Source organism: Eptesicus fuscus, chromosome 20, assembly GCF_027574615.1.
Source record: "Eptesicus fuscus isolate TK198812 chromosome 20, DD_ASM_mEF_20220401, whole genome shotgun sequence".
In the NCBI taxonomy this organism is placed as follows: Eukaryota; Metazoa; Chordata; class Mammalia; order Chiroptera; family Vespertilionidae; genus Eptesicus; species Eptesicus fuscus.
The window spans coordinates 14,628,178-14,655,779 of NC_072492.1; the positions used below are offsets into that span (position 1 = coordinate 14,628,178).

General features: G+C 57.6%; 1 protein-coding gene across 2 annotated transcripts; it reads left to right on the forward strand.

The window, feature by feature from the left end:
• Positions 1 to 767: 767 nt before the first annotated feature.
• CAMKK1 (calcium/calmodulin dependent protein kinase kinase 1) lies at positions 768 to 27,602 on the forward strand. Of its 2 annotated transcripts, none has more exons than XM_008156758.3 (16): positions 768 to 854; positions 8,525 to 8,926; positions 9,757 to 9,804; positions 10,489 to 10,542; positions 10,910 to 10,961; positions 11,235 to 11,368; positions 11,697 to 11,733; positions 12,549 to 12,570; positions 14,007 to 14,095; positions 17,192 to 17,391; positions 19,542 to 19,595; positions 20,306 to 20,379; positions 21,903 to 21,990; positions 22,163 to 22,291; positions 22,902 to 23,005; positions 25,622 to 27,602. In XM_008156758.3, the coding sequence occupies exons 2-16, from the start codon at positions 8,567 to 8,569 to the stop codon at positions 25,692 to 25,694; spliced, it is 1,518 nt and encodes a 505-aa protein (XP_008154980.1). In that variant the 5' UTR covers positions 768 to 854; positions 8,525 to 8,566; the 3' UTR covers positions 25,695 to 27,602. The 2 variants fall into 2 exon arrangements, with proteins under 2 accessions (XP_008154980.1, XP_054565867.1); XM_054709892.1 differs by lacking the exon at positions 768 to 854 and adding an exon at positions 8,295 to 8,349.

Genomic DNA, 27,602 nt, shown 5'->3' on the forward strand with positions numbered 1-27,602 from the left:
AACTCAAGAAGCCAGGACTGGGGGAGATACGGGGCTGTGTCTTGGACAAGTGGTAATGTGAGGTGCCAGAGGATTCACATTTGGAGAACAGCATAACTGAACCAAGAGTTGGTGAGTTCGCCAGGGGAGAGTCCCCAGAAATAGCTGCCTTGAGGCTCAGGCCGTCCTGGAGAGTCCCCTCCGTTCCCTTCTGGCCCAGCTAAGCCAGTCCTGCCGCCTGCTCAGAGCCCTTCCCCAAATACGAAACTGCTTCCGTGTCCCTTACGCACCCAGCAGATGGCTAACCCCTTGACTGCCATTCAAGGCCTTTCTCCCTGGCTCTCAACCTCGACCCCATTCCTCCTCGCCAACCTCGCCTTGTCCCTTCCCCTTGTGCGCATCTCGCTTCAACCCCGCGCCCCCGGGAGGGGCGCTCGCGCCCAGGCCAGGTCGAAACTGCAGGGGACAAAGGGTTTTCTGGGAGAAGCACCGGTCCCCTATAGGAAGCCCAGGCTGGAAGAATTTGGGGTACTCCAGCTAGACTGCTTCGGGGCGCCGGGGGCGTCGAAGGCGCGGCCCCGCTGCAGGGGGAAAGGCCCCTCGGGAGCCGCTGGCCCGTCGCGGCCCCGCCCCTTCAAGAGCAGGGCGGGAATCCCGGGCTCTGATTGGGCGGCGCCGGGGAGACCGCGCGGTCTGACCAATGAGCGTGGGTCCGGTGCGGCGGTGGGCGGGGCAGCGAACGCAGCCTGGAGCCGCGGCGCCGGCGGTCTGAGCTGGGCGATCCCGGCCCCGGCGTGGCGGGCAGGGTGGGGCGCGCGCCGCGGGAGCGAGCCTGGCCTCCCCCCGGGCCGCGGAGACTGTCGCCCGGCGCCGAGGTAAGGGTCTGCCGGGAGGGGACCTGGATCGGGGAGCGGGAGGGGACGAACGCCCGAACGTCTGCTGAGAGCTTGCACGGGAGAGGGGGGTCTGCGAGGCCGAGTCTACGAGGTCAGCCGGGACCTCTTCCATGCGGGATCCTCCCCCTTATATCTGCGGGGGCCGGTCGGGTCTACGCGGTGTCTCCCAGAACCTGCTTCTGTTGCGCCGGCAGCGGGACCGCATCTACGCGGGCGCCCCGCCATCTGCGTCCTCTCCCCAGCTCAGGTCTGCGGGACTGCGTGCACACCCGGCGCACCGCCCACCGCCGCCCCAGTTCCTGGTGGGAGGCCGTGTCTATGCGGGGTGGGCCCGGACGGGTGCACCCACGTGTGGATCTGCGCGGAGCGCTCCTCCCACACGGCCCTCCCCTGACTCTTCGTTCAAGAGCTGGGGAGTGGGGGGACGGGGGCTGAATGGGGCGGGTGGGGAGTGTGGCCTTAGCTGCGCAGTCCGCCCCGGGCTAGGGCGGGGTGGAAGGGGATGGAGCAGGGCGGTGCCGGTGGGCGCTGCGGCTTCTGGGGGCCAGACGGGCACAGACCGGTGGCTCGGAGGGCGTACACGTGCGCGGGGACCTGTGTGTGGTGTTTGGAGGCGGGTGTGCGGGTGTCACGTGGACACGAGTGTGCCTCTGTGTGTGTGTGTTGGGGGGGGGGTGCATTACAGGGGTAAGTGGTGTGTGAAGGCTGGTTACAGGGACGTTGGCATCCCCCTCTCCCGGAGAGGGGGTGTGTGTCTTGAGGGTACAGGGGTGTGTAGAGAAAGTTAGGTCCCAGGTCCCAGGTCCCCTCGGTGGGTGCAGAGGGGGTTGTCTATCTGCCCAGTGGGCCGAGGAGTGCAGGAGGAGCACACAGCTCGTGTCCTTGAGGATCCCAGGGAAAATGCACCGGCTTCCCCCACAGCCGTCACTCCTTCATTCAGCACATAAGATTGTGCACCCACTGTGTGCCAGACCGAGTCCTAGGCCCACAGACTCTGGTGACACCTCCCTCCTCCTTGATCTCTCACCCTCAGTCCCACAGCAGGCAGAGGTATCGTTTTGAAGCTCATTGGACTGAGTCATCCCCCTGCTCAGAATCCTCCTCTGGCCTTTGAGGCCCTTCTGGTTTCTGTCTTCCTCCCCTCTCCCCCTCCTGCAAGCCAGTCCCTGAATCCCAGCCAGGAAATGGCTCTCTGTCATGGACAGTGTGAACTTCCATCCTCTCCCCCTCTGAAATCCTTACTCAGTGTTCATGAAAGAGCTCAAGTGCCACCTCTTCCAGGAAGCCACCCTGAGGCCAGGCACCGTGAATGACGGGGCTTTCTCACCCAGGTGTAACTCTCATCGCTGTCAGGCCCCTCTCACATGTGGAACACCCCCCTGCAGCCACATTGGCCTCCTTGCTGTTCCTCAGACAGTGAGCTCTGGCCCACTTCACAGCCTGTGTAGTTGCTGTTCCTCTGCCTGAAATGCCCTTCCAAGAGGCCCACACTGCTTGTTCCCTCACTTCAGATCCTGCTCAAATAGTGCATCAGAAAGGCCTTTCCTGACCACGCTGCGTAAATACACCCCCAGCCCCTCACTCGATTTCCCTTGCGCGGGTGTACTTCTCCATACAACTTCTCCATAGCAGGGACCACTTGACGTGTCATCTGCTAATTACAGGCTTTCTTGTTTGTTTCTTCTTGCCCCCAGTAGAAGTGAAACTGCATGGAAGCAGGGCCTTGATCTTTTTGGTTCACTGCTTGATTTCCCAGCACGTGTAGCACGTGCTCAGTGAGTATTGGTTGCATGAATGAATGGCTCTGGATTTGCATCCAGGAGTCTGTGTCCCTGGCTGCTCCCCAGCCTCTGAGCCCCCAGTCTGAGGGTAAGGTCTCCTGCCCTTCTGTCCTCCAGATTCCAAGTTCCTGGTCTGGGAGAACGGTGACCATCTATCTATATAAAAGGCTAATATGCTAAGGGTCCTTCCCTCTGTACGGGTAATGACATCACATAGCAACGCCCAGCTTCCTCTCCCTAGCGACGACTAGCCTCCTTGCAGCTCTTCAGCCCAGGAACATGACTTGCTTTATAACCAGGTGCAAACACTTTACCCTTGAACCATATGTCTGTGAAGTGTTTTCCCAGTGCCTCATCTCATTTGATCCTCACAGAAGTCCTGGAGTAGGTAGATAGGAGACTCGGTGGAGTCCTATTTTCTTTTCATTAGCCGGGAAATGGAGATTTAGAAAGCTTAGAAACTTGACCCGACTGAAAAGAAGTAAGAAATGGTGGACCTTGAAAATGACTTCAGGTTTTCTCACTGCGCAGAATATAGTCAAACACTGCTGCAGTTAAATATTTTACCCTTTGTTCTCCCTGCGTGAGCTACAATAATAATCTGTTTTGTGCTGATATTTACTGCTGTGTTGCAGACAATTACCTGAAAGAGAAGTTGGGGTGCTTCACTGGGCTGGAAAAAATTTAGCTAAGTCAGAAAGCAGGTATAATTAAGCAAGTTCTATATCTATAAAAGGTTAAGTTGACTCGCGCATGTGTGACATATATAAAACTCTTGCTGGCACCAATTGCATGCATGTGTTTCCATCTGTCATTGTCGATCGTGAATTTGGTTGACACATAGAGAAAGGGCGAATAGCGATATTAAAATATTTCTTCAATTAATTTCCTTTCAATGTGCACGAATTAGTGCACTGGGCCACTAGTATTTGCATAATAGAGATGTTCCCTCTAGTAATTGGTGTGGAGGATGGGATGGGGTTCGGTCAGGATGTGAACCTAGAGTGGGGAGACCTGTGTGGCCGAAGCAGTTGGAAAAGAAAGTGGAGGCTGGCTCTGGGCTTTTAGAGAGAATCACCTTGGTGACCGCCCCCAGCAGTGGGGAGATCCGGGAGGGAGGACTCCCAGAGGAGATGTCCGAGTTGTCCTCCGGCAACAAGGGAGGGGAGGTGTGCTCCTGGCAGAAGGCACAGCTTGTTCAAAGGCCTGGCAGCAGAGCCCCGTCTGCCGTTCAGGAAGCTGGGAGTAGTGTGGTGCGGCCAGAGTGGAGAGTGAGTGGGGGTGGGGGGAGCAAGGCTGGGGGAAAGGAAGAAGATGGGTAATGGGGAGGGCTCCTGGGTTCCTGGCCTGGGAGAACTGGGAGGGTGGCGGTGCCATCCCTGCGATGGGAACAGAGGAGAAAGGGCAGACTTGGGGAACATGCTGAGTTAAATCGGGGCCCCATTGAGTCTGAGCCGCCCAGGAACATGGAGGGGAGGAGACAGTTGGTTGGGAAGAGCTGGACTGGACGAGGTGCACTGGTAAAGGGTGAGGTCTGGACACCATCAGCCAAGTGCACTGAGGCTGCGCTGAGGGTTGCTGTGCAGAATCGGGCAGAGCCCACCTTGGTGCTTGGGGCCTCCCCGGGGATGGTGGAAGGGGGTGTCCTCGCAGCAGGCATCCTCAAGCATGACTTGGCAGCAGATGACGCCCGGGCCTCCCTCGAGGGGAATGAGTCATCCCAGGCAGAGGCGGGGAACGGGAGCCGCCAAGGGCACCCGTTCTTGGGCCATCCAAACACTTGTCAGGAGCATAAACACAGCTCGGACGGACGATGTCGGGGCCACCTTCTGTGTCTGGCCCGGGTGGCTAGACCGCCTCCTCACATCTTTCCCGTCTGGCTAGTCCTCTGCCAGTCAAGGCCCTGTGCTCTCTGTCTGGATCGTAGCTGGTCCCCTGCTCATCCTGGCCCTGGCGTTCACAGCGGCCTTCCAGGACTCAGACTGAGGCCTAACTGTTCCTGAGGTCGTCCCAGCCAGCGCTGCTTACCCAGCTGTGATGAGGGCAGGAGCTGCCTGCTCTGTCCTGCTCTGGGCCTTCCCTCAGGGGCCCGGGCGGATGGGACTCATCCTAAGGAGAAGGTTTGGCCAAGCAGGATCTGGAGCCAGAGTCTGCATCCCTTGGGCATAGCCAGACACCTGGGGGGCTGGGGGGCATTTCCAGATGGGGGCAATGGGCCAGGCCTTCCCAGAGCCAGGGGACAGATAAGAGGCTCTTGCTTGGTGGCTTCCTGACAACAACACATCCCAGTCCCGCATTGCCCGGGCACAAACTGCTTCATTTTCCACAGTCTTATCCACGTCCTTTTATAGCTGTGGGAGTCGGCAGGATGGTAGCCGTCCATCTGATCCACATATGAGGAAACTGAGGCTCTAACACACTCAGTGACTTGTTTAAGACAGCACAGCCCCAGCCTGTGAGGACAGGATTGGGGTAGCTTTTCCCAGTGCGTGAAGGCCTGAGCCTGACCATTCTCAGCTGCAGGCCTAGGCTGGACCCGGTGAGGCTCCGCATGCCCAGAGGAGTCCTTGCTCTGACCTGGGCCTGGGTCCCAGCCACTCTTGTTTGTCTCTTTGCCCATGTGGTTCCTAGTTATCTGCCGAATCAGTTGCTACAAAGCATCTATCAGGGACTAAGGTTGGGGCAGGCCTGGAGAGACCCCTTAGGGGAGCCCCCAGAGAGACCTGGGGCCTGCCCAAGACACACAGCCCAGCCCAGCAGGCAGCCTCAGGATGGTGAACTGGTGACGGTGTGGGAAGTTCAAACTTGACCTGTGTTCAGGTTCCCATGGCCCCCACAGTGCACGTGATCACACGCACACACCCATATAGACCGCACTGATAGATTTCTGTCTCCACGCAAATGTGTGCCTGCGTGTGGGTCCCCAACCCCCATACACACAGACACATGCTGTCACCCCAGGCCCACAGCCCTGCTTGTACACATTGTCTCACGTGTGGACACATGCCCTCACATGCACAGTCTGGGGCGCCAGGCCCTGTCGCCTGGACACGAGGCAGGAACCTGGGGCCTCCCGGGCCTCCTCCTGCACAGACGTGCTTAGTCACCTGAATTTGATCCAGGCGGGAGGGAGGGTGGAGGGCCTGACGTCAGCCCTCACAGCCGCCTGGTGCCGCCCGCGCATCCATCTGGGCGACAGCGTGTGCCAGGCAATCACAACAGCCGCAGCACAACAACTCACTTTTACGGGGCTTCCTTCGTGGCAGGCCCCGCTCTGAGCCCGGCATGGGCGTTCACTCCTTACTCCCCACAGCCACCGGCTCAGGGAGCTGAGACTGCGAGTCCCCCCATTCTGCAGAGGAGGAAAACCCAGGCGCCTGGTGCAGCCACCTGCCCCTGGGCTTGCAGCCAGGAAGGTGCAGAGCCTGAACCGGGTACAGGCCCCAGGCTGAAGCAAGAAGGCCCTGCCCTGCCCCTTGCTGGGCCTCTTTCCCCCTCCGAGAAAAGGGAAAGGGAGATAACGCAGGATGGCCTCTGGCTGGGGTAACAGCCTCCCTCAGGAAAATCATGCACATTGTATGGGCGAGGGCCACCTTTACCCTCTGTGGGTGGGGGCTCTGTCCCATGGTGCCTGCCCTGGTCCAGAGGGCAGGAGCTCCTGACACTGATTCATTCCCTACTGTGGGCTGGGGCCTTAGGCTTGTTGGGGTCCCTTCTCTGAGGCTGTCTCCCCATCTAATGGGGATAGGGCTGTCATGATCACTATGGCAACCATTCATTCATTCAACAAATTCTTACCAAGCTCCTACTCTGTGCCAGGCACTGCCGCAGACACCCATGATTTTATGGAGACAAGGCAGACAAGAGCCTTAACGTAAGGAGTTTGTATTCTGGTGGGAGGAAAGGGGCCTGCAGAGTGAGGGGGACAGGCAGAAGGTCCCAGGGTGGCCCCCAACCCGGAGGAGGGGGACGGGTGGGCCAGGCTTGGAGGGCTCCCTTCAACTTTGGCTTCTTCCTTCCTGTAAGGGGCTTGGTTCCCAAAGCCTCCCTGATACGTTAACCCCATTCACTGCCCCCCTTCGCTTCCTCCAGGGAGGCCTCTCATGTTCCGACTACTCACTCATTCCCTCTCAGCTCTTCCAGCGAGCCTCTCTGGTGCTCCAGCTCTTCTCCTTTCTCATCTCCTCCAGGGAAACCTGGGCCTCTAGCCTCACCAACACCCCCCCGCCCCCCCTCCCACACACACACACACACACACACACACACGCACGCTCACTCCTCCAGGTGCAGCCTCCTCTCTGCCTGTTACCAGTCTGATTCCCTTCCCCCTTCCTTTCTGCATGTCAACAGCAGCTCCGTCACTTCCAGGCTTCCCTCATCCCACACTGTGTGCCAGGCACAGGGGTCTGGGATGCCCCCTTACCCACGATCCTTTCCCAAGCCTTGCTGTGTCCCTAGGGAGTCTGGGAAGGGAAGGTCTGCATCCCTGGTACAGATGGGGAGACTGAGGCTCTGAGTCAGGAAAGAGCCTGCCCACGGCCCCACAGGAGCTTGGCAAGTGGGACTGGAAGGCAGCCCGGGCTCCTCTGTGGCCAGTGGACTCCCGTGAGCTCTGCCTCCTTGGCAGCTGTCCAAGCAAGGTGACGGGGCAATGAGGGGGTGAAACAGACCCGTGTTCTCCAAGTTGCTATACTGGGTCAGAGGAAGTTACCACCAGAGAGGAAGGGCAGAGGGTCAGGGGTCACTCACTTCCTATTCTTGAGAAGATGCCTTGTTTGGCCCAGGAAGGGGGTGGGGCATCGAGCTGGGGTGGGGCCGGTGCTTGGCCTGAGGAGGAAATGGAGCCCCAGCCTGAGTGTCAGCGTTCAGCTTGGGGTCCAGCTTCAGCCCAGGACTGTGGTCAAGGGTAAGGGCTAGGGCTGGAGGTTGGAGGTTGATTCGGGGTTCAGGTTCTTGGCCTCTGGCCTGGTTTGGGGCTCAGACTGCAGGAGGGCCAGGGAGGGTGTAAGGCCAGGCCAGCGGGGGAGCATCTCAGCCTGAACAGATGTGGCATACATTGTGGCCACACTAATAAACTGGAAGGATAAGGAATGTCATTGTAGTACAGTGAAGTTTCTTGACAGCCACCAGAGCAGCAGCCCTTCCCCTGATGGACCCTGTCCTGGGCTGCAGGCTCTGCTGGGCCAGAGAAGGGAGTGATGGGAGACTTGCCCTGTGGCCTTGGAGAGGCCTCCCTGCAGGAAAGAGAGGCTGGAGCTCCAGGGAAACCTTCCTGGAAGCAGTGAGAGGGGTGGGGGTAAGGGGCTCGAATATCAAAGAGGCCTCCCTGGAGGAGGTGAGTGGGCCTGGAGCATCAGGGAGGCCTCTGCATTACCAGCGCCCAGCTCAGCTTCCAGGCAGCAGCCTTGGAATGCTCTGCTGTCTACTGTCGAGGGGTGAGGCTGGTGAGTGAGTCACTGGGCTGTCTGCTGGTTGCCGGCCTCAGCTGACCCTGTACTCTGTTTCTCCCAAGGCTGCTGGGCCTCCAGGGTTCTGCCCGTGTCTGTCTGTCCTGACTCCAGATCATCAGATTCTCCCTGCTGCCCTGTGAAGCCAGCATGGCAGACATGAATGTGCCTGTTTTGCGGATGGGAATACTGAGGTCTAGAGGGCTGGTGTGCAGCAGAGCCAGATGAGTTCCTGGAAATCCTCCAGTTAGTAGGGACGGATCCAAGTTTGGCTACTGGCAACCCAGGCAGAGGGAATAGGCAGGGCAAAAGCATGGAGGTGGGACTCATAGGGTTGTGGCTGCAATGGGAGAAGGGCCTAGAAATCTGACCTCCTTGCTCCGTGGCCAGAACTGAAGCCTTTTCTGCCCTCATTTCTCAGGTTCCCAATAAGGCTGCACGGAGGACCCCCTTGACCGTGGCAATGGAGGGGGGCCCAGCGGTCTGCTGCCAGGATCCTCGGGCAGAGTTGGTGGAGCGAGTGGCAGCCATCGATGTGGCCCGCTTGGAGGAGGCAGATGGTGGCCCCGGGCCTGCCAGGAACGGCGTGGAACCCCCACCACGGGCCAGAGCTGCCTCCATGATCCCCGGCAGTGCCTCAGGACTCCCCCTGCCCCGACCCAGCCTCTCCACCAGGAAGCTGTCCCTGCAGGAGCGGCCAGCAGGAAGCTGCCTGGAGGCCCAGGCTGGGCCTTACACCACGGGGCCTGCCAGCCACATCTCCCCACGGGCCTGGCGGAGGCCCACCATCGAGTCCCACCGCGTGGCCATCTCGGATGCAGAGGTCGGTGGGGCAGAGCTAGGGGGTGCTCATGAGCTTTTCGGCAGTCCTCCGTGAAGACCCTTTCTATTCCTCTCCCTGGGGTAGCTTTTGGTTTGCATACCCCCAGCGTTGAGGAGCTCACTGCCTCACAATAAGGCCTCTTCCCACCCAGGGAAGCTCCAAATGACCCAACCTCTGCATCCTATACATCCCACCATCCCCAACCCCACCCAGTCCAGGCTTTGGAAGTAAACCCGCCCCTGTCCCCCAAGAAGTCCTCTTAGAGATTTGAGGACAGACACAGTGTCCTCCCACCCCAAGACTTCCCCAGCTTGAACCCCACCTCGAATCCTGCCTCCTCGAGTCTACTCTGACTCAGAAGCTGCCAGCCTCGGGGCTCCCCCTGGCTCTGTCCTTGCCACTTAGGTCTGAACGTGAACCTGAGTACGGAGCAATCTATACCCTTCAGAGGCTGAGCCTTTTATGCCTGAGCGAGGGCTCCAGTCTCGTGTCCCTCTTCTCATCCTTGTTCGTGCAATCTAGACCTCACATTCAGCGCCCCTGGAAATGCTTGCTCATGGCGTTCTTACAGACTTGGGTCTCCCAGACCTCGGCTTCCAGGCAGGAATCGGTGCATTTTTCCTTAGCCGTGGCTCCCCGTTCATGAGGCTTCTTGTCACCACCAATGTTCCCTCCATCCCAACTGGAAAGGTTGCTGAAACCCGCTGGGGTCTGGGAGTAAGGGGCCTGGGGCCCGGATTGATCCCTGAACAGTATCCCGAGGTGAGAACAGTGCTGCCTCTGGATCAAGCTTTACCTGATGCTTTCTTCTCTCCGCGCCCCCCCACCAGGACTGTGTGCAGTTGAACCAGTACAAGCTGCAGAGTGAGATTGGCAAGGTAGGACTGGGGCTGGCCAGGAGCAGCGGGAGTTTAGTTCGGGATTTTGCGAAGGCGGCTGTCAGGATGCTCTGCTCGCTGCAGTCCCTTCTCCTCTGGGAATGTGAGGCAGAGACAGGAAGGCCCAGGCCTGGGAGTGAGGAAAATGTTGTCTCTTGTAGGAAATGACTGTTGTGGGTGGGGCAGATGGGAGATGAGTCCTGATTCCTGACTCCCCAGAGTTGTGTTTGTTTTTTGTTTTGTTTTTTAATATGTTTTTATTGATTTTTTAGAAAGAGAGGGAGAGGGAGAAAAAAAACATCGATTGGCTGCCTCCTGCATGCCCCCCTACCAGGGATTGAGCCCGTTACCTGGGCATATGCCCTGACCAGGAATCAAACTGGCGACCTCTCGGTACATGAGATGATGCTCAACCAACTGAGCCACACTGGCCAGGGCTCCCCAGAGTTTTGATGGAAGACTAGAGGGACTGGGGGAGGCATGGAGTGGCACTGAGCCAGGCAGGGGCAGTTACCAAGGCATAGGAGCCCCCTCTCTGTCTGCCTGCAATTTAAGCCCATTGGTGGCGGGAGTGGAGATGGGATGCGGGAGGAGGGGACCAGCGCGGTTCAGGCTGCCCTTAGCCTGAACTGGCCCTGGGGGAGGGTGTCCGCCCAGGCGGGGCTGACCTGTGCCTATTCGCAGGGTGCCTACGGCGTGGTGAGGCTGGCCTATAACGAAAGTGAAGACAGGCACTACGTGAGTAAAGGGACAGGAGGGAGGTGTTGCCCCAGCCCCGACCTAGGAACCTGGGGGGTGGGCAGAAGCTGTGCTGGGAAGACAGAGGACGACACTGTCTCTGAAGGGAGTGAACTCCCTGTCCCTAGGGGCATGCAAAGGAAGTGACCTTCTTGACCCTGGTAATATGCAGTCAGAGGCTGATGCCTCTGTGGGGAGAGCTCCAGAAAGGCATTTTGGAGAGGAGGGGTGAGGCCTAGACTCAGATGTGGCCACCTCCTCTCCCGGCTTAACCACTCCCAGCCGCACCCTCAGTGGCATGGCGGGTGCCACATGTGACCACCCTGGTGGCTGCACACAAGTGACATGCCTGCCCCTCCCTCCTTAGGCCATGAAAGTTCTTTCCAAAAAGAAGTTACTGAAGCAGTATGGCTTTCCACGTACGTATCTATTGGGTCCTGTGCTTGGGGGCCCCTAGCCGGGGCGGCGAGGCGGGGGGTGACAGAGGAGGAGGAGACCTCAGATCCTGGCTAGTTTTTGGTAGGACTGGGAGTGGAGGGGGGACAGCATGAGCAAAGGCCCGGTGGCGGGCATGTGCTTGGTGGGTTGGCGACAAGACCATGGTCTTGCAAGTTTTTGCTTGAGGCTGGTTGCGGGGCGACAGTGCGGCCCAGACTCCTGCAGCAGGGCTTGCCTCCTCTTCCTGGCCACAGGTCGCCCTCCCCCGAGAGGGTCCCAGGCTGCCCAGGGAGGACCCGCCAAGCAGCTGCTGCCCCTGGAACGGGTGTACCAGGAGATCGCCATCCTGAAGAAGCTGGACCACGTGAATGTGGTGAAGCTGATCGAGGTAGGAGGTGGTGGTGAGCGGGTGGGTACCTGTGCCGAGTCCTGTACAGCAGGGATCCTGCCGAGAGACAGGTGTGGCTGGGGCCTCCAAGGACACAGCCAGACTTGGGACAGGGACTGCAGGGAGGCTTCAGGGGTCAGTCCAGGCTGGACTGGGATGGTCTCGAGGCCTCACCGAGGATGAGCGTCCGTGATTCCTGAGGCCGCGTCTGTCGGTGGATAGCTGCAAAGTATACTGGGGGCCCTGGGGCTGGGGAGGACAAGGAGGCTTGGCACTTCTACCCCATGCCTCCTCAAGCCCCACCCCCATGTCTGCTCCCTCTGACCAGGTCCTGGATGACCCAGCTGAGGACAATCTCTATTTGGGTGAGTGACCCAGCTCATTCCCCAAGCAGCTTACCTGGGGTCGGTCCAAGGGCTCCTCGGGGAGAAAATGGCTTTCAGGGGGCCAGGGAGGAAATACACACTCTCCGGCCCTGGACCCCCTTGCCCAGCCCTGCTGAGCCAGGCTCAGGATATCCAGTTAGAGTCCAACAGACATTTCCAAGTCCCCACTCTGCTGGTCAGAGAGACAGTGGGCCAAGTAGACACAAGAAGCAGGCTCCCTGATGTGGGTTCCCAGACCCTGTCTAATAGCTCTGTGCCTCAGTTTCCTCACCTGTAAAATGGGGGTAATAATGGTACCTACCTCATAGGGTTGATGTGAGGAGTGAATGAGTCATTACATGCAAGAAGACATACTCGCATTAATGCTAATGTTGCTGTTGAATTAAGTTCCTGGTGCCTGGTTCATGGCCGGGCTCTAGAGGCCCCGGGAAAAGGGGCAGAAGGAACGAACACTGGCTTACAAACGGGAGGCCCAGGCTTTAGTCTCCACTCCCTCTCCTACCTGCCTATCTGTTAGGACCTTTACGAACGTTTCTGCCCCTTCTGAGCCTCAGTTACCCCACCCTTGCCCCGTAAAAGGGGTCCGTACTGTATCAGATGAGGCAGGTCCATAGTAGACCCCGCGCTTACCCGTTTACCTCCTCTGATACCCTGGAACCCCTGTCCTGTCCCTCCCTCAAGGTTGCCTGGTCGCCTGCCCCCTCTCCCACCCTCCAGAGCAGGGAGGGGCCTTGGCATCACCTGCTCTGCCGGCCTGGCTGCAGCTCACCTTCTTCTCTTCTCTTTTCTTTCAGTGTTTGACCTCCTGAGAAAGGGGTGAGTTCCCCATTCCGATCAGGCAGGTCAAGTCTCACCCAGGCCTTCCTTTCCCTTCCTGTGTCCCTAGTCCAAGGGTCAGCTGCTCTGGGAGAAGGCAGAGGCCTAGGCCCTGCTTTGGGAAGCCCTGGGCTCGGGGGGATGGGGAGAGGGTGCGGGGGGGGGGGGGGCAGGATGAGAGACCAAGAGGTCAGGGAGGCTGAAATAGTCAGGGAGGCCTCTGGAAGAGGGGTGGGTTTTGAACCAGGCCTGGAAGAACTGGAAAGACGATTTTGATGGAAGAGGAGTAGAATGGAGCGTTTCTCAAGCAAAAGTGTAGAGAAGGGACTCAACTCTTACCTCTCTTACCTGTATTCAAATTGCAAACAGTTCCTTCGGCTTGATAAGTGTGTGAGTTGGGTGGGTGGGACTCCATTCACTCCCATTTACAAGAGGGGAAGCTGAGGTTCAGAGCGGGTAAGTGGCTTGCCCAGCATCACACAGCAAGTCACTGATGAAACCCAGGGATCTAACTCATGTCTGCCTTATTTGGCCTCAGGATATTTGCAAAGCAGCAGCCATGGAATAGTGGCCATGGGCCTGGGTGGACTGGAAGCCCTAATTCCTGAGGCCTTGAATCCAGGCTATAACTTTTCGCTCTGCTGGGGGACTCCTAAAGACCCGTTTGGAGAGGAGACAGGCAGTGGTATCCCTTTAAGACTCGGGGGCTTTCAAATGTGTGTGTTTTTGTAATTTATTGATTTGAGAGAGAGACATCGATTTGTCGTTCCACTTATTTATGCATTCATTGGTTGATTCTCGTATGTGCCCTGCCTGGGGATCAAACCTGCCACCTTGGTGTATCGGGACGCCATTCTAACCAACTGAGCTGCTCGCCCAGAGCCTTTCAAATGTTTTTGACCTCCATTCACAGGGAGAAATGTGTTTCACATTGCCATTTATATCTGTAACTGAAACCAAAGTTTTACAAAACAGCGCCTATCCTTATTACACATGATATACTCGGATATGTTCTACTTCATTAGGAAAAAGGCAGTGTCAGGGCTCAGCTTGGGGTAGTCACCCACTAAATTGATTTCATGACTCTGTATTGGGTCTGGACCTACAGTTTGGAAAAGATTGCTCTATATGGCATCTTTACAACTGTTTGATTATAGGTAATACAGTACTTAGAAGAAGGAATATCGCCAATCAGAAATTAAGATAAAGCTAATTTGAAATTACAGTGATCGTGAAGGGATATTTGTGTCTGTGTATTTTTAAATTTTTATCACATATGGGAGGAAAAAGCTAATATCTTAGGTTCTGGGGACCCATTTGAGGATAGAGGGCTCTGGGGAGGTCTCAAGTGGCCAGAAGGTGCCCGCCCCTGTTCCCCTTCACCTGCCTCTACTCAGCCTGATTCCGCTCAACACCCCTCGCCCCGCCCTCCACAGGCCGGTCATGGAGGTGCCCTGCGACAAGCCCTTCCCGGAGGAACAGGCTCGCCTCTACCTGAGGGACATCATCCTGGGCCTTGAGTACTGTGAGTGAGGGGCAGCCTGCCTGCCGCCTAGGACTGGGGACTGGGGACAGGGGACAGGGGACAGGGGACGGGGATGGGAGACACCGGAGGGGGCGGAGCCCAGGCTGAGAAGGCTCTGAGCAGGTGTTGTCAGTCAGTGCTGATCTGCCAATCAGCTTCAGTTAGGGGCGGGGTTGTGGGCCTGGGGGCGGGGCCTACACCTCCTTAAAGGCTAGGGGGAATGGGGTGGCGCCAGACATCCTGTGGCTTGCGCCAGGTCCTTCCTGATGCCTGATCATCAAGTCATTCTGCGCTGTGGGTGTTCTGTCTGCATCTCTCCCCTGCTGAGTTCTTAGCCACGCTCAGCCTCTCTGCAGGGCCTCAAGAGGTGTGGGAAGGAAGAGATGTACGTCCAGCCGCTCTGAGCCTGTCTGTCATGGAGCCTGGGGGCGGTGGCAGTGTGGGTTTACTGTGAGGGGCCCTAAGGGACAAGAGCTCAGGAGGGAGGATGTTATCTTAGCCTCTATCTCCAAGTCCCTTTATTCCTATTTATTCACTCACTTATGAGTACTGTACCTACTGAGTGATAGCTGGGGGCAGGGAGTTGACAAGGACCTAGATGTGAACTCAAGGATCTCATGGCCTGGTAGGAGGGACAGGAATCTAAGCTGGCAGCTGATAGAGTGCAGTGCTTGCCAAAGCTGGGGGGGCATGGGGGCTGTCAGAGCACGGAGGGCCCAGGGAGGCTTCCTGAAGGATGCCACTTGGGACCAGGGCCCTGAAGATGAGTAGGAGTTCGTTGGCCAGGCTTGTGGGATGGGTGGGAGAAATACAGCAGGCAAAGAGAACCGGGTGGGCAGAGGCACAGAGGGGGTGGGCGTGGACTCTGAGAATGGTAAGAAGTTCAGTCTGGTTGAGGCATGAGGGCCGGGAATGCCTCCACAGAGGACGTTCATGACTGCATCCTGTCGTGCTGTGAACTCGGAGGCTTTGAGCAGCAGAGAGGCGTGATAGGGTTACACCTCAGAAAGCTCTGTCCAGCAGCTGTGTGGTGGCTGGCTAAAGGGCGAGAGGCGGCCAGCTGGTCAGGGACGAGGCTGTTTTCACAGCCAAGTGACAGATGGTGAGTCCTGGATTAGGGCAGTGGCAGTGGGGAGGAGACACGCAGGAGGTGGGGTGGCCAGCACCAGTCCTGGGGAGGGCCCCCAGACACCTGGGCCTCTGGCCTGGTTTGGGGAGCAGGAGTGGGGCCCGTCTCTCTAAGATCTTAGCTTGGTTTGTCAGGAGCATATTCTTGCCCTGGGGGGACAGGATAAGGGCCCAGCCGAGGTGACAGGAACCAGGACTGTCTTCTTTGCATTTGGGCCACTCTGATGCCCCCAGATTAATATTCTCTTCGTACATGTGGGGAAACTGAGGCACCGAGAGAGGAAGGCTTTGCAGAAAGTCCCTAGCAAGGGCCTTGTGGTATAGGCAGGGGGCATTTTTACTCTGGGGGTGGTCATTGGTGGGTGCACCAGCTTGGCCTCCACCCCTTTCCTATCCTGGGACTTCCTTCTCAGTTGAGGATCTATCACCCACCCTCTTTTTTCCCCCCAACAACCCACCCAAAACAAACAAACAAACAAGCAAAAAAACAAGCTAATCTCATCTGACTTTTGGGCAAAGCCTCATCAATGCCCAGCTAATCAAGGTGAAGGGCTTCCTGGGTGGACGGGTGAGCACCAGGGGCTGCACAGGCAGGTGAACGGAGCCTCGGGGTGCTGAGGACCGCCTCGTGATTCTGGTTCCTCGAAGGCAGACTTGAGGCAGCCCAGGAAGGCTCTGGCGGGAGCGTCCAGCCTGGTGCTTGTAGATGGAGCACGTTCGGTGATGCAGCTGTGAGAGCAGCTGCATCTGGAATAGATCTTAGAGTTGGGTCCATGGGACTTGCTGAGGAGTTGGCTGTGGGGTCTGAGAGAGCGACCTGAGCAACGGGTAATACGCTGTTAACCGGGAAGGAAAAGACTAGAGGAGGAGCAGGGGTTTCCTGTTTTGTTTGTTTGGTGGGGATTCCCGACAGAGAAATGGAGTTCTGGATTAGACGTCTTCTTGAGGAAGATTGAGATGTCTACTGGATATCCATGTGGACAGAGAGCCTGGCGCTCCGGGGGGAGGCCAGGGTTTGAGAGGAGAATTTGAGACACTTTCCATGGTCAAATACACAGCCTCTTGAGACGGATAGGAATGCGTCACATCCCTGTGCTCATCTGGTACCATCACTGTAGGACCGTTGGTGGTGTTGTTATAGAACACCCTTTCACTCAGTCCCAACAACTCCAGCCTTCCTCCCCTCCTCCACTCCCCTCTCCTGTTTCCCTTCCCATCTTTCCTCCTCCATCCTGGGGTCTGTCTGTCCAGGGGAAGGTGTTTGCTGAGGAGGGAGCCTACAGTGCATGGCAGTGGGGTGGTGTCAGTGCCTTCTCCCAGCCTCAGCTGCCTGTCTCTTCCCAGCAGTGCCGAGCCCAAGAAGCAGGATGAGTTCCCAGCCCACTAGCGAAGGCTGACTCTTACCCAGCCACGTGCACCCCTGCAGGCCCAAGGCCTGGGATGCCCCCTTCCCTGGATCTCCTTCAGCCCAGAGTCCATAGGGCTCAGGCAGCGCCTCTGCAGGATGCCCTGCAATCCCACCCCGAGTCCAAGGAGGGAGCATCTCTGACCATCTGGGGGGCGGGGGAGGATGGGACTGGGAAAGACTGATGGGCTTTGGGCCTGCAGACAGGACCCACGTCATCTCTGGGAGAGCCAGAGATGGCCTGTGAACTCCCCTCCCCCAGTTTCCTCTGACCTGCCCCCAGTAACAGGTGCCTTAAGTGCCATGGAGAGAGCACTGGACTTGGAGTCCCAAGGCCCCTAAGAGTCCAGTCCTGGGTCTGGACCGCCTGGCTTGGCCTCAGTGCCTTCCCTTCAGAGCAGAGCAGAGGGCCCCGGAGTCCTCTTCTGGGGTCCTCCTGAGAGGAGTGTGTGTGGGCGCCTTCTCAGCTGGCCTGAGACAGGCTTCCCTGGCCGGGCGGTGGGTTGTGGGCCGCGGGCCTGGGCCGCGGGCCCGGCCAGCGCTCCAGCTGCCTCTCTCCGCAGTGCACTGCCAGAAGATCGTGCACAGGGACATCAAGCCATCCAACCTGCTCCTGGGGGACGACGGGCACGTGAAGATCGCCGACTTCGGCGTCAGCAACCAGTTTGAGGGGAACGACGCCCAGCTGTCCAGCACGGCCGGCACCCCGGCGTTCATGGCCCCCGAGGCCATCTCCGATACCGGCCAGAGCTTCAGTGGGAAGGTGGCTCCCAGGGCCTGGGCTGGGTTGGGGTTCAGGTGAAGGGGTGGGGTAGCTTGCAGCGAGGCCTCATTTCCAAGCTGAGGATCCCAGGGTCCTGTATCTCGGGGGTGAACACCGAACGCAGTCCCTTCCTTCATAATTACCTCTTCCTAGAGTCCGACAAACTCCCCAACTTTGGCCTCCTCTCGTGTTCCAGCAAAATGTCCCCAAGGCGCCCCTGCCAGCTGCTCTGTGCTGAGTTCTGGACGGGGCTGTGGAGCAGACAGAGCCCAGACAGCCCAGCTCTCTGCCCTTCTGGAGGTGGCAGGGTTTGAACTAGGCTTTGAAGAATGGGGAGGATTTGAGGAGGAGGTGAGGCCCAGAGAACATGGGGGCACAGGCTTGGGGCACGGTGGGGCTTGGGCAGTGCTAGGTCCTGGAAGTTCAGGTTTTCTCCTGAGTGAGAGGCAGTGGGCAAAGCTTTCTGAGCGGGGGCTGCAGTTCCATGTGTCCATGCACATGCCCATTCTCACTGTGGAATGCTGGCTGCCCCCCACCCCCATCCTGCCAAGGAGGCATTTGAGTGCCTGTGTGGGGTGTGGGTGTGGAGCTCAAGAGAGAGGTCAGGGGTGTAGATAGAGATTCTTCTTTAATTTTTAATTTCTTAAAAATATGTTTTTATTTATTTGTTTTAGAGAGAGAGAAAGGAAGAGGGAGAGGAGATAGGAACATCAATCAGCTGCCTCCTGCATGCCCCCCACTGCGGACCGAGCCCACAACCCGGGCATGTGCCCTGACCGGGAATCAAACCAGCAACCTCTTGGCATGGGATGACGCTCAATCCACTGAGCCATGCCAGCTGGGCTAATTTTCAATTTTGATATAATTCCAAATTTACTGGAAAAAGTTACAAGAATAATACCAAATATATATATATATATGTGCGTGTGTGTGTGTGTGTGTGTGTGTGTGTGTGTGTATGTAACTTGCACGTGCTAAACCAGCTCATCATCCTTCGTCCTAGTGATCCACTGGAGAAGCCACCATATACCTTGTATATATATGTAATTTTTACCCAGATTCACCAGTTACTGACATTTTGCCCTATATGCCTTTTCACCACTCTCCCTATAGTTATGTGTAAGCGTGTGACATTCTTCTGAACCATTGGAGAGTTAAGTTGGAGACCTCCTCCTCCTGTATCATTAAATACCTCAGCAAATATTTTTTTTAAGAACAAGGACATTCTCTTATATAACCTCAGTACAGTGATCAAATTAGGAAATGTATCACTGATGAAAGACTGTTATCTAATCAGCCTTGTTCAGATTTCTCCACTTATCCCGATACTGTCCTCGAAGCCCTGTCTTATTCTGGTTCAGGACCGGATCCAGAGGCCATCGCGTAATCCACTTGTCACATCTCTGGTGTCCTTTCATCTGGAAGAGCTTGGCTTCTCTCTCTTCCCTGACCTTGACATTTTGAAGAGAACAGGCCTGTTACTTTGTAGAATGATGTCAGTTTGCGTTTGTTTGTGTTCCTGGATTGGATTCAGATGAGGCATCTGTAGCGAGAATATGTAGGTAGAGATTTGAGAATATACTCCCATACGAGATAAAGCAGATACCAGGAGAGGAGGTGGGGTTCCAGAAGGGGAAACAGAGAGAGAGCACATGCTAGAACCAGAGCGTGGGGGATCTGGGGGGAGGTACGGACTAGGCCTCGGCGTGGGCAGGGCTGTTTCTGGGGTCCGAAAGAAGGTATATGGTGGCTTCTCCAGTGGATCACTAGAACCAGGGATGATGAGCTGGTTTAGCACGTGCAAGTTCAGTACACCATCGTTTCCGGCCGCATCTGTGTGATGGGTACAGCAAATGTGACCTATGGGTAAAAGAGGTTTGCACCTGTTGAGTTGAAAATGTATCTAGCTTGGGCCTGTTCCAAAGAAACTTGGAATCCGTGAAGGGCAGGGGCCCTGTTTTGGTCACCCCCGTGTCCCAGTGCTCGGCACAGAGACAGGCATGGAGCCAGGGCCTGGGCGTGTGTGCTGAGTGACTACATGACTGAGGAAAGAGGTTCCCTGCACGCCCTCTCCCACAGCCCACTGGAACTGGTAGGCAAGGGGTGTTGGTTCATTTTGGGGGGACTGATGGGAGCTGTTTTCTTTCTAGGCCTTGGATGTGTGGGCCACTGGGGTCACGCTGTACTGCTTTGTCTATGGGAAGGTGAGTGCTGGGTGGGCCGGCGCCATGGGCTGGGCCCAGCCGGACCGGGATGGCTGACAGGAGCTGGCCCTTCCTCTGTGTGCTAAAGTGACGTGACATTTGAAAGAGGCCACTTGTCTCAGAGAAGACCGAGGGAAAAGAGGCTTTTTCTGTTTTTCTCTTATTCCCTTGGGAGGGGATTCATGTGGAGGCGTCCTGGGACAGCAGACACCCCGAAGGCAGGTACGGATGGTGGAGTCGCCACCGCTCCAGCCGAGTGCTCCGTGTCCTGTCCCTTGATGCCGTTCATTTACACACATTCACTCAGTCAGTCATTCAACCAATCGGTTTTGACTCCTGCTCTGGGCCAGGCTGGGCCTTGGGGACACCCGACACTGACTTGGCCGAGATCCCTGTCCCCAGGTGCTCCCCCTCTAGTGACCACACTGAGGGGCAGGAGGGGACCTCAGTGAGCATGTTCCCAGATCCCAGGCCTGGGAGTGGAGGCCGCCCTGCAGGCAGCTGTAACGCCGGTGGGTACACCCTGCCTCAGGGTCTCCTCAGTGACTGACTTGGTCAGTCAGTGTTTGTTGAGCACCTGCTGTGTGCCAGGCCCTGGACAAGTTAGACAAGGCTCCTCCCGACTAATGGGGTCCTAGAGGGATGGGGCCGGTCTCCAGCACGAGTTAAGGCTCTGGGCCTACAGCCTTCGTCTGCTTCTTCACCCGCAGTGCCCGTTCATCGATGACTACATCCTGGCCCTGCACAGGAAGATCAAGAACGAGGACGTGGTGTTTCCTGAGGAGTGAGTAGTCCGCCACAGGGGCTCCTGCCCACCCCGAGGGAGGGGGGTCTTTAGCAGAGCTTTTGCCCTTCGAAGGCCCCACCCCCGCCTGTAGATCTGGAGGTGGGGGTGCTGTTCCTGGGAGGGCCCTGAGCAGATAGAGGAGGGACTGGCTCAGGGCCTCTGAGGCATCTAGTTGGATGGGTCTCTGTGCAGATGGAGCTCTGAGGCTGGGTGACCGTGTCACACATTCACACTGCTCCTTCACAGAAGGCCTCCGGAGGTGGGGGGCAGGGCACCACCCCCACGCAGACCCTGGACCCATGGGGAACCTCCACCGCCCCCCACAGGTGGGCAGGGGTTTCCAGATGCCAACGTGCTGCCCCGTTTCACAGATGGAAAAGTGGAGTCCTGGGAGAAAGCTATCAGTGGGCCTGGGGTTTGAAGCCAGTCCCTCCTCTCTCCCTCCCTTTGTGACTGAGGTCTCTGAGCCCAGAGGGGCTGTATAGAGAGGCCGCCCCGCTCATCCACGGTTCTTCTGATAATGGCGTTGGCTACCAAGGCTCCTCAGTCTTCAGGGCCCTTCTGCCATCTGCCCAAAGTGCCCAAGGCAGGTCACAAGCCAACCTAGGGTTTTCCTCAGTGACCTCTGCTCTCCCGTGCCCACTGCCTGTCTGGCCCCCAAGTCCTCAAAAGTCCACCTCTTATCATCTGTTGGCTGCATTGCCACCTGGGCGCCTGCCTAGGTCTCTCTGCTGTCAGCCTCTATCCAGTCCAGCCACCACAGTCAGGCCAGGTTGACCCTGATAAAACACAATAAATCTCACCGTGTCTTCAGCTTTTTGCATGGCTTCCCAAAGCCCACAGGAAGAGGCCACGCCCTGGCCTTGGCATTCCGGGATGTCTGGGTCCTGCCACCACACAGCCTCCTTGTCCTGCAGCACCCGGCAACTGGAGTCCCACCCTTCCCTGCCATTGCCTGTCTCCTGGGCCTCTGCTCCTGCAGCACCCCTGCCAGGCCAGCGTTCTCCCAGCCAGGATTCAGGACCTAGGACAGCAGAGGGCACCAGGGCCAGCAGTCCCAAGAGTGGGTTCCTTCTGCAGGCTTGTAGGGATGGGCTCCCCAAGAATGGTAGCAAAGAAGCACAGAGTTTGGGCAGAGACAGTCCTGGTCCCCCGTCCCCCGAGTCCCTCCTCCCTGCCCTCACTCTGCTGCGCAGCCATATTCGAACCTGCTCACCTCTCTGGGCCTCGGTCTCCTCTATCATGTGAGAATCTTTCCTGCCACCTCCCAGGTCGAGGAGGGGCTAAGACGGTGAGTGGCAGTAAAGGTGTCCTGGTGTCCTATAAAGTGACTCTTTTCACTTTATTCCAGGGGGCATCCCTGGGGATGCTCCCCTGCTGTCTGAGCAATGAGGGTTGGGTGTGTCTCCGCCCTGGGGTACTAATCAGGGAACCCCTGAAGCAGGATGGGGAGGGAGAGGTGGGAAGGAAAGGATCCTCATCAACCATCTCCCCCTCATCTCCTTCCTTCCTCTCTTTAGGCCAAAGGTCAGCGAGGAGCTCAAGGACCTGATCCTGAAGATGCTAGACAAGAATCCCGAAAGGAGAATTGGGGTGCCAGACATCAAGGTGGGGGAGCCATAGGCCTCAGTTTCTCCTGTGGAGAGCCCTACCCCAGGCCTTGTGGGTTGGTGGGCACTGGGCTCCCTCAAGGCTGTTGTTGGTGGCATGCCCACGGGCCTTTGCTCACTGGGTGTCTGTGCGTGTGTCCCTGACCCTCCCTGCCCTCCCGACTTCGCAGTTGCACCCGTGGGTGACCAAGAATGGGGAGGAGCCCCTTCCCTCAGAGGAGGAGCACTGCAGCGTGGTGGAGGTGACCGAGGAGGAGGTGAAGAACTCAGTCAAGCTCATCCCCAGCTGGACCACAGTGGTAAGAGGGTGAGGGGCAGAAGGCTCCTTGTCCTGGGAGGAGGGCGTGGCCATCGCCTGAGACCAGCTCTCTGCTGGGCCCCGTGGGGGTTTCGAAGGCCGCCTGGTGGGCCAGCCCGATGCTAGGCCAGAGGCCACTGTTCTGCTGGCTTTCCTGGAACTGTCCTTGTTGCAGGAGGAGGGAGAGTCGGAGAGCCAGGGTGCAGCAGTCTCTCCCGGCATGTCCCTCAGGCCGCTGCACAGCTTCCTCTGCGCTGTCCGGCACTAGCACTCCTCACTCCATCCTTCCCGCCTCAGCTCGAAGGCGTTTCCCATGCCCTCGGGATAAAGCCCCACTTTCAGCTTGGCATCCCAGGCCCCTCAAGGTCTCCTTCTGGCCTCTGAGTCCCCCAGGCACCAGTTGCACCGGGTCCCTGCCAAGTCCCGGAATTCACCCTCAACCATCATCCTCCGTGCCCTTATCCTTCCCTCTTCCTTTCTCTGCCCACTGAAAGGGAGCCTCAGCACGGCCCACCCAGCAGCTGCCCCCCAGGGAGTCCGCGCAGAGGCTGCCGGTGGGTCTGGCGCTTGGGGGCCTGTGTTCCTCATGCTGACTGGCGTGCCCTCCCTAGATCCTGGTTAAGTCTATGCTGAGGAAGCGTTCCTTTGGGAACCCGTTTGAGCCCCAAGCACGGAAGGAAGAGCGATCCATGTCTGTTCCAGGAAACTTACTGTTGTAAGTACCGGTGGGCTGAGACCTGCAGGGCACCCCCTGGGGTGGGGCGGGGGGGGGGCGGGGCACATCCTCCCACTCTCACTGTCACTGGGCTGTGCAGGCCGAGCTGAAACCAAAATGTGGGGTTTGAGTCCGAGTTTGTTGTCTCACAAAACTGAAGAATGGATTCGCAGACAGAAGTGATCAGTGGAAGCAAAGTTTATTGAGAGAAGCCAGGCCTGCAAAAGGTACAGCTGGGGTTCCAAAAGCAGGCCAGGTCCAGAGCTTCCGCTCCATGTAGCAGTGGGGTGTAGTTCAGCATCCACGCGGATTAAAGTCTCTTAGTCCCATGAGTAGAGTCCCAGGTGGCTTATGGCCCAGGAGCCAGGAACCTAGCAGGCTGGAGAACGAGAGAGAGGGGTGCACGCTCTTTTGTACAATGCTTGCTAGCTTCTGATCGGCTCTTTCAAAGACTTCTGCCTTCGTAATCTTCCTGGGATTAGTTGCACGCCTTGCTGCCTTGTGATTGGTTATTTGCAAGCTGCCTGTCTTGGTAATATCTATACCTGTCTCCCGCGTGTGCCCTTCTGTCCCGCCCAGCTGGGCTGTTTTAGGAACTCCGCCTGGCTGGGTTCTCCGGTTCTGCTTCCCCCTCCCTGGTCCTGGTCCCGGTCCCTGTCTACCTAGCCTCCCTCTGTCTCCTCAGAGGGAGACTCAGCTGGGCCCCGGGGGCGCCCTGTTTGCACCTCTTTCCTCAGCCCGTGGTAGAGTTTGCAGCAAGGCCTCATGTCTGCTCCTCACAGAAGGGTGGCTCGGCTGGGGAGGGAGGGCGCTTCTGCCGACTTCCCGGCGTGGGGCAGTGCTGGCTGCTTTCCTGAGTGGCCCATGCTCCCTCCAGCCATTGCTGAGGCCCTGTGCCTGGTCAGCGCTCTGGAAACGCTTGTTCAGCAAGTGAGCATGGACAGGCCAGCTGCCCGGGCCAGGGAAGAGGAACCCTCCTTTGCTGAAGGCTCCCTACTGTGAACCAGGCATGTGCGGTCACCACCTGCTAGAAGTCAGAAAAGCAGTCCCTCAAACCTCCGAGAGCCTGGTCTTCAGCTTGTCCATCTTCTCCCACTAAAATGAAATAAAAGTCAGTTGGGGATGCCAACAAGGTCTGCTGGAGTTTGCGCGCAGACCTGCAGACAGAAAGCCAGGCGAGGGTCCTGGGCCCGCATTTGGCCCTGGGACGCGGGTGCCTTCCTCTGGCCTGGGAAGGGAGCTGCAGGGAGGAGGAGCAGTGTCTCCAGCCTGCTGTGTGGGGAAGGCGTGCTCCCCAGAGAGGGAGCCAGACACAGTCCAGGTACCTCGGCCTCTCAGGAAGGAGTCTGTTCACTTGTGCTGTCCAGGGGCCCGGACAAGGACACTGTGTGAGGCCGCCCTCTCATGAGTGGGCCCTTTAGAAGTGCCGGGTCCCCTCATCATGGACAAGCTGGTGTCTGCTCCCTGCCAGAGGTTGCTTACCCTCAAGGATGTCCATATACCAACCTCTTTTCCTCCTCTTGACAAACTTTCTGGCCAGTGAGGGGTGAGGGGTAGAGTCTGGGAGAGGCCTCGATGTCATTGAACTTCCCGTTCCCTTGTCTCTTCAGTAAGTTGGCCGGGGCTGGGAAGGGGCTTCCCTGGCTCCTCTAGGTCTGCAGGCCTCGGTGATGGAATTGGGCTTAGTGCAGGGGATCACATACTTAGCATCCAGTGCAGCCACTTCTGAGAGTGAGAAAGGAAGCTATTACTAACTATGCCAGGACTACATGCATAGTCAAAGCCATGCCAGCAAACCTGGACATCTGGTCACCCTAGCTCAGTGCCTGTGACTCAGCGCCCCCTAGTGGTGGGACAGGCCAGTCACAGGCTAAAGACATCCTGTACCCACCTAGTCTATGCCTGTCACAGGGCTGGACTGCAAGTGAGGAAGGGAATCATTGTCCTTTTATAGACATGTTAATGGGGAGACGGGTCAGTTCCAGGCCAGTTCCCTTTATTAAGTATTGGGCCTAATACTTTCCAGCTATAAAATTCTATAATTCTGTGACTCAAGTTTAATTTTTAAAAGCAGGTTTTACATCAGAATAGAGTCCCAAATTTGTCCTTGATTGACTCTGTTTTGCATGCTTTGGGATAATTGTTGAAGCTCTACCGTCAAGTTAAATGGGATTGATTCTTCTTTAAGATATCAAAATCCGTTCATTGGTCATTTTAAAAAGAGAGGTCTTAGGGGGGAAATCAGATACTGGAATCTGTTGAACGTGTGACATCATCCCAAGATTGACGGGTTACTCTACCTGTGCATAAGACAAAGAAAATGTAAAACCAAAGCCCCTCTACTCAGGACTGTGGGGGCTGATCTAGGCCAACATGGAAGGCCTGTGAGGGCGCATGAAGGTCAGCCAAATCAGATCGTGTGATGCTCCAGACTTCATCTCTTGGCAATAGGGAGCCATGGAGTGTTGTAAGCCAAGATTTGGGGTAGGGAGACCAGCAAGGGGCCACGATGCAGGAAGGTGAGCTTGGGATGCCTGTGAGTGTGCGGGAGAGTGTCCTTTCTGAGTGTACGTTCTGACCCCTGAGGTCCCTCTGCCCCTTGGATCCCCTGAACAGGAAAAACGGGTGTGGTGAAGGCATCAAGAGCCCGGAGCTCCCTGGTGTCCAAGAAGATGAGGCTGCGTCCTGAGCCCCTGCATGCGCCCAGGGCCACCCAGCAGCACGCTCATCCTGCGCCTCCAAAGGCCCCTGCACTCATGCCGACAGCCGCCCCTGCGGGCAGGGGGCTGGGGACTGTGGACCCTCTCCTGGCTCCCCTCCCCCCGTCATGCTGCATGACCTCTGCGCGTGTCCAAGACAGGATTGGAATGTGTGTCATCTGGGGTTTGGAGGGCAGGGCTCCCTCGAGCCTTTCTCCTAGTCTTGGCTCTCCCCATGGAACCCATGGCTCATCGGCAAGGCCCAGAGGCAGAAGGCAAGAAACCAAGATGGCAGGAGGAGGCTTGGCTTACCACCGCTGCAGAGACATCCTGCTGGGGCTGGGCAGGCCGGGCTCAGATTCCACACACATGGAGGGGTGTACCCTGCCACCTCGGCGGGGCGGGGGGGCGCTGCCAGAGCTGGAGTCTGCTGAGAACACTGGTGTGGAGTCTCTGAATCCTTGATGGGTGTTCCGGGGCCTCTCTGGGGCAGGGGCCAGTATTGGAGAATTCAGATTCTCGTTTTGTTGTCTTTTGCTTTTGTTTTTAACATGGGGGCAAGGGGCTACAAAGACCTGCTTGGGAACAGCAAATGACCTCTCCAAAGCTTTGGGCGGTTCCTCGTGCACCCCACCCTTATGTGCAGCCAGGTGAGCTGAACTGACCTTGCTGGGTTGTGTTTCACACCCAGCGCCAGCCAGAGAAAGGGCTGAATTCAACTCTGAGCTGAGACCTGAGCCAGGAACACGTCTTCCCTGCCCGCATCACTCCCTCTGTGGCTCCTCAGAGCCATGGCTGCAGAAGAGACACCAGGGGCCAACATGGCGAGAGAGCCCTGGACTCACAGGGCCGTGGCCTTGCAGATGCTGAAGTAACTGGAACCCAATCTCCAATCCCGGAACCGGCTTCCCCATCTGGGCCCAGAAGCTGTCCTCACATTCCTACGATGAAGGACCAACTGCCCACGGTGAAGGCCGCCCTAGAGTGGGGCCTTGGTGGGGCGTGCACGCGGGCAGGCGGCCACGGAGAGGCAGGCCTCCCGCCACTGCCTCACCCCGGGACAGTCGCCGTCCAGCCTGCCCCGAGCTGGAGGCTGGAGTGTGTGTGTGTTGCCTCGGCCAGGCCGGGGCAGACGTACTGGTATCCGTGGGACTACTCGATGGCTTGGTGTGCGCTGGCCAAATGCTCAAGAGATTGACCTCCAAAGGAAAGCAAAGCAGGACTCAGATACCTCCCCTGAAAACGTGGGCCGAACAAGGGGTGACCGTGGCCGGCGTGGGTTTCATCTCACAAGAGGACTTGTGCCGAGAAGGAAAGGGAGGCTGGGCCGGAGGAGGGTCCCCTGCGCATCTCCGTGCCTGTGGGTGTCTGTCGCGCCTCCGCACACGCATGTGCGTGCCCATCTGCTGCACAGCACACTCGCATGTCTTGCACTGGCACATGCATCTGTAATATAGTTTCTATGTCTGTTTAAGACTCTGAGCAGCATGTGGCCCGTTGTCACTGGGTCCACGTTCCTCCCTGGCTCCTCTCCACCAGGCATTGTAACCAGGGCTTAAGGAAACGGTTCGGGACTGTTTTTGAGAACGCTTTCATAGAGTTCATGGGAGGCCGGTCACCGACCCGCACGCTCTTTTTGAGCATCTCTGCGCTGGGGCCTGGCGGGTGGGGGTCTCAAGGGGGCGACGTCCATCGGACTTGCCCTCGCAGAGCTCCAAGGTGAGCCTGGCTTCGTTGGCCAGGTCACAGCCTGGATGGCGGGCTGACCCCACCGCCGTGGGTTTGGGTTGGCCTCGTTTTTGAATGTAGCACAAGTGATGAGTAAACTCCATTAAGAGTGTTTTAAAAATTAACTTCTCAGGAAGTGAGTTAAAAACAATAAAAGCCCTTTCTTGAGT